General features: G+C 33.9%; 1 protein-coding gene across 2 annotated transcripts; it reads left to right on the top strand.

The window, feature by feature from the left end:
- Positions 1-1,429: 1,429 nt before the first annotated feature.
- On the top strand, positions 1,430-5,994 carry LOC110609407 (nudix hydrolase 8). Of its 2 annotated transcripts, XM_021748961.2 has the most exons (9): positions 1,430-2,166; positions 2,482-2,765; positions 3,165-3,230; positions 3,411-3,548; positions 4,014-4,091; positions 4,193-4,243; positions 4,358-4,392; positions 4,834-4,942; positions 5,487-5,994. In XM_021748961.2, exons 1-9 carry the CDS (start codon positions 2,034-2,036, stop codon positions 5,691-5,693), a joined length of 1,101 nt encoding a protein of 366 aa, XP_021604653.1. In that variant the 5' UTR covers positions 1,430-2,033; the 3' UTR covers positions 5,694-5,994. The 2 variants fall into 2 exon arrangements, with proteins under 2 accessions (XP_021604653.1, XP_021604655.1); XM_021748963.2 differs by lacking the exon at positions 3,165-3,230.
- The last annotated feature ends 1,090 nt before the right edge of the window (positions 5,995-7,084 follow it).

The following is a 7,084-nucleotide window of genomic DNA, read 5'->3' as shown; positions in this document are numbered from 1 at the left end:
CGATTTATTGATCTCTTTATTTTAAGTGTTTGTTTTAAAGTCTCTAACTATTGTTCTAAAATCTTTTAACTTAATTTATTTATCTATTAAAAATAGTATTCAGAAATAAGAGATAAGAAGAGTCGAACTTTTTGAAATGATATCCAGATCATGATTCAGATCTTATTGAATTTGGTTCTTTAGAATTTACTCTCTATTAAAATTTTATGTTTTGATTCTTAAAAGATTTTTTTTCCCTCTTTTATGTTAAATTTTAAGGCATTGAGCCTGTTAATTTCTGTGTTGTAATTTTTAACCATGAAACTTTTTCATCTCTTAACACTAAACACTCTCTGAATGGAAGATGTAAAATTATTAAAATAAAAGAAACGTTTTTGTTGTTTTCATTATTAAATTTGAATATATTAGACATCAAATCCTTTAATATATAAGATATTGAATGATTATGACTCCCACATACCAACCCCTACATCAAATACTGATTATCCCAATTATTCAACCACTTGAAAACAAATGAAAACATGTGAATGACATGCATGCCTGTGGTTTTCTATTATATATTTTCTTAACAAATCCTCCGTCAGCTGAGCCTCTGATTTCATTTCCAAAGCCTGGATACCAATAATTCATCACCATGTCTAATTTGGTCGGAAATAATCTGATCCTTTCTGCATGGTGGGATACGTGGATTTCACTGAATTGGTGAAATGTCCACCATACGTCCATTCTATCCATTCTCAAACTATTAAAATCCTATTTATAATATATATTTATACATTAATAAAATAAAAATAAATATATATCAATCAACAAAATAATTCAAAAATAATTTAAAAAGAGAAAGCTGATAAGGAAACGCAGATAAGTGGTTATTTGAAGCAATATTATATTAAAGAAGAGATGTTTGTTAAAGTATCAGTGATGGAGTCGAACAGCATATGAAAATCACATCTCTCGAATGCTTTGTCACACTACACAATCACGTGCTGTTATGCTGTCCACGCGTTTCCAAGTTAGCCCAACCCAATATCCTAATAATATCACAATTTATTCATTTCAAACTTTCTCACGCCTTCATGCATTACCGTACTTTACACGCTCCATAAAAAAATGCCCATTACCATTCCACACATGACACAAGCGCTTCAAATTAACAAAAAAAAAAATAAAATTATCCTCTTAATCTCCTTTTAAAATCATCTATTGCAGCTACTTTTTTTCAAATAATTATTAACAATTTTTAAATTATAATAGATAAACATGCAAAATAAATTTAAAATGCATAAGTTGTATTTATTCTTCCACTTTGATAATGATTTCACAGACTATACTGAAAACGAATTAGTATCTTGCTCGGGATATCCTCCAAATCCATCAAAAAATAATATAAAAGTACAGGTGTATTAGTTTCAGTTTATCAAAACGATATATTTATTTAGTTGAAAACAAAATTTTCACAAAATCTCCAAGAATCCATTGGTTTTAATAATTTAGATTTTTTTTTTAAAAAGATCCAAGAGACCTCACTGATCTGGATAATAAAATAATCGGGCGATTTCCCTCGATTTTGTTCATTTGAGTGAAATGGAGATTTTTTTTTAAATAAAAAGAAGCAGATTTGGTTATTTTTGCGCCTTGTTTTTGTCATTTTCATGCTCCGATCATTTCGCACCACATATTTCCAAAGATTCCCACTAATTTAACCTTGGCTCTTAACACAAATCATGGAGTCTGATCGCGACTTATATTACTCATCACCAAGTGAAGTTGTTCTCATTTTTATTCTTCATGCACTTGTTTGCTTCTCCTTTGCATTGCCCAGATTTTCATTTTGTCATGGCAGCTCTAGTTTGACTCCAAATGGCGATGTATTCCATGGTATTTTCTTGTTGGAACAATAACTCTTTGTCGCTGAGTATACAACGTTAAGCTTTCTCAATTTTGTGTATATAAACTAAGAATTTGACGGTGCTTTACTTATGGGCTTGTGAGTGTTAATCGAGTTAGTTGGGATTTGATTACTTGAGTCATTAATGGAGTTGAAATTGCTTGATTTTCAATCGGTGTCCTTATCTGAGTTAGCTATATTCGGAAGGACGTACTGGAGTCCTTTTTCGACTTTAAGGCATACGGCAGGTGTTAGATTCTCAACTGGTTCTTGCAGAGGTAATTTATTATTTCTATCTGCTAATTGCTTTATGGGTTGGATAAAACCTTGGTATTAGCGCTTGATGCGTGAGTAATTTCATTAGATCGTGTGTTCTTTGTCTGTTTCCCTCCATATTCATGGTAACCGAGCAGAACATTCATCCGTTTCTACTGGAAAATGTTGTGTTCTGTTCTTTATTGCGAAGTTCAGGCCTAGTTTTATGTTTCTAAAATTGGTTTCAGTTTGAATTTGCAGATGGTCTTGCATTTCGTGCAAGCAATTGTAAGTTCGGTTTAATGGTTTTGTCTATTTCTTCTCATTCTTATGCTTAGGGATATCTGTGAAGGTGTCTAGTTCAAGTACTTCAAATGGCACTTATCTTTCAAAGAAGCCTGTTAGTTCAGATGACCAAGAAAAAACTGCACCTGAGAAATATTTGTATCGGATTAATGGAGCAAATGGTTCTAATTCAAGTCTGTTTTCTGGGCGTATGAAAGTGCTTGACGCATTTGATGATGAGTATGGTGGTGTAGTTGTTGACTCAAAAAATCTACCCAAGAATTCAGATGATTTTGCTTCTGCTCTTCATTTTTCGCTTTCTCATTGGAAAATAACGGTGAGTTTTGTTTTAAGGCTTTTTCTCTTCATTTTTTTGTCTTTATCATGAGAATTTTTCTTTAATATTAGCTTCATGCATTTGAGTTGGACTCATAAATATGAAAAAGAAAACCTTCCTTAAATTTCCATGAAGCTAACAAATGTGGTCTAGTCTGGGATCAGATTAAAAATTCTGGTGTGTTCCGTTGAAGGTTTAAGCCTTCTTCAGACTCTGAAGAATATTTCTTTTTTCTTGTTTGCTGTCACAAACATATCAAAATTTTGACATGTTCAACATAGTTGTTGGTTTGATTTTTGTACTTAACTTTCCATCTACTCTTGAATGCCACAAGAAGATAGAACACAATCTTCAAAGAACCTTTTATTTCGTTAAAGTTCAGTGTAATGTTAACTGTAGGGAAAGAAGGGAATTTGGCTTAAGTTGCCACTGGAACGATCAGAGCTTGTTCCCATTGCTGTAAAGGTGATCCTTTCGATTGAATCTTTAGCATAATGAATAATTTATTTTCACAGGTTTCACACATTACCTTTTAGCCTTCTTGGGCCGGATTATATACAGTTGGACACTAGAGCTGATGATTCTGTTAACTCATTCACTCTTTTCTTAACCCATGTATACTGACATGAGTAATTTAATTTGCAGGAAGGTTTCCAGTATCACCATGCAGAACCAGCATACGTGATGTTGACTTACTGGCTTCCTGAAGAACCTTGTATGCTTCCAGCTAATGCTACACATCAGGTGGGCGTGGGAGGATTTGTCATCAATGACAAAAATGAGGTATGCTTATTAAGGATGCCCATTTGAATAACGGCCATCTTATTTAAGCCTGAATAGGATTTTTCATCTGTTGCATTTGATGTCTGTTCTTTTGGTTCTTCTTAACCTGCATTTGGAGTACCATCATCCAACATTTGACCACTGTAATTTATGCCTGATTGCTTAAGCTATTATTTGTCATCATATTGATTTTGATCTCCATGTTTCACAACAAAACTGATAAAATAATTTCTCAAGTACTACTTAAGCAAAATTTCCCAGAGTGGCTCCTACAAAATTCTTGTTCTGAAAGGAAGCAAGGATGGTTTAATGGATGATATAGAAATGTCAAAATTCTTGAGAGTGGAGTTAATACAACATAGGCTGTAATTTTTTTTACTACAGCTTCATTTTGCAGTTCAGCTTCATTCAAACAACTTGCATATGTGATATGTTTATGCAAACTTTTCTGTTTATCACTGGCAGATTCTTGTAGTACAAGAGAAATTCTGTGCCCCTTCCTTTTTTGGTCTTTGGAAAATTCCAACTGGTTTCATTCATGAGGTAACAAAAAATCCTGACCACATACAAGTTGAAAATTAGAAGGAAAGGAAATCATTAATAGTTTATTTTGTTTAACTTTCATGTTTCCTTTTTGGTACCAGTCAGAGGAGATTTACACAGGAGCAGTGAGAGAAGTCAAGGAGGAAACTGGTGTAAGAATCTCTTGCTTCATAAATTTTCTCCATAATTCATAACCAACACGACTAGACTGCAGTCAACTTGTTGTCAGTGATGTTAATTGGCTGCCTTTTTGTTTTAAATTGCAGATTGATACCGAGTTCATTGAAGTTGTTGCATTCAGGTAGTAACAGTGTTTTACAAAAGATTAATATGTAGATAGATTCTTTGTCTGAGATCGTGTACAAAATGTATCGTAATCTTGTTATTACAACCAAAAATGGTCAAAGCCAAAGTACATTGGCAAATGAAAAAATAAATAATGAAATATCACAACCAAAACCAACAATGTTGGGACTTGAACTTGGAACCTTTTTGGTCTCAAGGCCTCAAACTTGTCTAGCTTTTATTGGACCAAGGCCTTATTGGCTAATTGGTAGGATTTTGAACCATAATAGTGTGAGATTAAATGCTACTTATGGTTTAGCATATCGTGCACTTGTTGGCTAGCAATGGCATAACTAGCTTTCAAGCATCCAAACAGTCCTCTAGAAACAAAGTATGTACAGTATTTATACTTTTAACTCTACATCATGTCTAATTTTCTGTGTTACTATGATTTCAGGCATGCTCACAACTTGGCTTTTGACAAGTCAGATTTATTCTTCGTTTGCATGTTGAAACCCTTATCAACTCAAATCATTGTTGACGATCTTGAAATTCAAGCAGCTAAGGTAAATAATGTACCTCAGTAATCTGTCAAGCTCTGCTTTACTATGTCCATCCATGCCTAATACTTTTTCCCTTCACAATGATTTTGAATAGGAATTGTTGTTGCAAGTCTCCTATTTGTCATTTTTTGTTTTCTATCTTTTTCCAGAAAAGAAAACAAAAATATAGAATCATTGATTATAGGAATGGAGGCTTGAGAACTGAAACATATCTATTAACTTAAATGATGTCCCCCAAGGAGGCAGGGATTTGTATAGTCTAAGTATGGGGCAAAATTGATGCTACCAATGGTCTCAGTATTCCATGCATCTTGCATCACCAACATTTTATTTGTATCGAGTTATCTTTTAGTCAAAATAAAATTCACGTACTGAAATAGCAGATCACTATATTATTCTGTTAGTGATCTGATGATCTTTAATATTTGAATCAAATGCATATAAATACCATAAAGTCTTTGAGGATGTATTAAACTGGCTTTTATCTGCGATATCTGTGGACATCACCAGTTTCTACCTTCTGAACCTTTTTATTTTCATATTGCAGTGGATGCCCTTGCTTGAGTTTGTGAAGCAGCCATTGATTGAAGGAGACAGCATGTTCAAGAAAATAATAGATATTTGCATTGCTCGGCTGGGCAAACGTTATTGTGGATTATCTAAGCATCAATTGGTCTCCAAATTTGATGGCAGGCTATCCTGCCTATATTATAACGTTATCGACGCTGCAGATGTCAACTGCAGAGGCAATTGAGACCAAGCTGTACGCCCCATTGCTTACCATCCCTTGCCTGTTGTGTTATCTTGTGGAATGCATCTCTTGTTTTGCCTTGGTGTGTTCAAGTATAGCAACAGAAGTGTAAGCACATGGAATTAACAGTTAAAGAGTAAATACTACAAACTTCTGAATACTGCAGCTTACATGTAACATACATTTCTGTTTCCTGCTATTTTCTCTCTGGCTGTGGCTGGGGATAAGTAAAATGTAATATAAAATATCTAAATGTATATATTCTTAATTTAATGATGAATATGCTACTGTAAACGTTCTGTCACCAATGGATGTAAAATGTATTGTCCTTCTGCAAGCACAGATTTTGGGAATTGACAATGCTAGGCTGCTAACCAAATGGTGAAATTCATGGATGAACCTCAAGCTGGTCCAAGAATTTCTACTTAACAGGTACCAAGCAGAGGTAGGAAAGGGACAATTGGTTGTTAGTTGGGTGGTCAAAACTTAGGACTTAATTGGGCCGGCTTTATCAAGCCCCTTTCTGCCACCAAGAAGTCCTTGTGAGAGGCAGCAGATAGACAATGCCATGTGGGACATGATCATGCCAATAAAGCGTGGTCCCGGTTTCTGATGATAGAATTTCTGAATTTGTAATCATATACTATTATGCTAGACTTCTTCTTTCTCAATTATGAAGAAGGGATCCTTTGGCCAAAAATGAATTCTTTTTAGTTGATTAAGGGCTGCAATTCTGTTTTAAATCATGTTGTTTGCAAAATCTAGTCTATTCTATTTTTGTTTTAAGATTTTATGGCTGTCATGGGATTTCAAGTCCCAGAAACGCCTGTCACTTTCCGTCCTGATGAAATTTGGTGGGACTAGTCTCATTTTTCTTGTGACCAATTCCTATAATTCACAGATTCCTTCACAGACCAACAGCAAAAAATTATAATAATAATGTATGTAAACTTAAGCTAGCTAAAAATTTTCTTTAATGGTAAATAGCTCAGATTTTGCAGGGCAACAATGTGAAAGTGAAGGTTTGAATGAAATGATGGTGCTAATGGATTCGTCATTGTCTTACTAAAGAAGTCCAATGAAGCAGTCAAATTGAAGGGCCAAGCATTTATTAAATAATATCACTTATTTGGCAGGCGTAGATTGGAGAATGGATATGCTACAATCGTGCCAGATTTTTTTCCTTTTTCTTTTTCCTGAGAACCAAACACCCAAGTCAAGTAATCTGGATTGTCGGCCACATGAAATGTAACTTGGAAGAAAATTTATCCACTGTACTTGCCAGAATAAATGTCAAACTTTTTCTTTTTAATGAGTAATTAAAGTTATTCAATCAATATAGATCTCTTTCTTCCAGCTGCGGATTAAAAAAAAAAATAATATGTAAAAATTAT

Source organism: Manihot esculenta, chromosome 2, assembly GCF_001659605.2.
Source record: "Manihot esculenta cultivar AM560-2 chromosome 2, M.esculenta_v8, whole genome shotgun sequence".
NCBI classification, from domain to species: Eukaryota; Viridiplantae; Streptophyta; class Magnoliopsida; order Malpighiales; family Euphorbiaceae; genus Manihot; species Manihot esculenta.
Note: the sequence above shows the minus strand (reverse complement) of the source record. Positions and strands in the feature narration are given on the sequence as shown.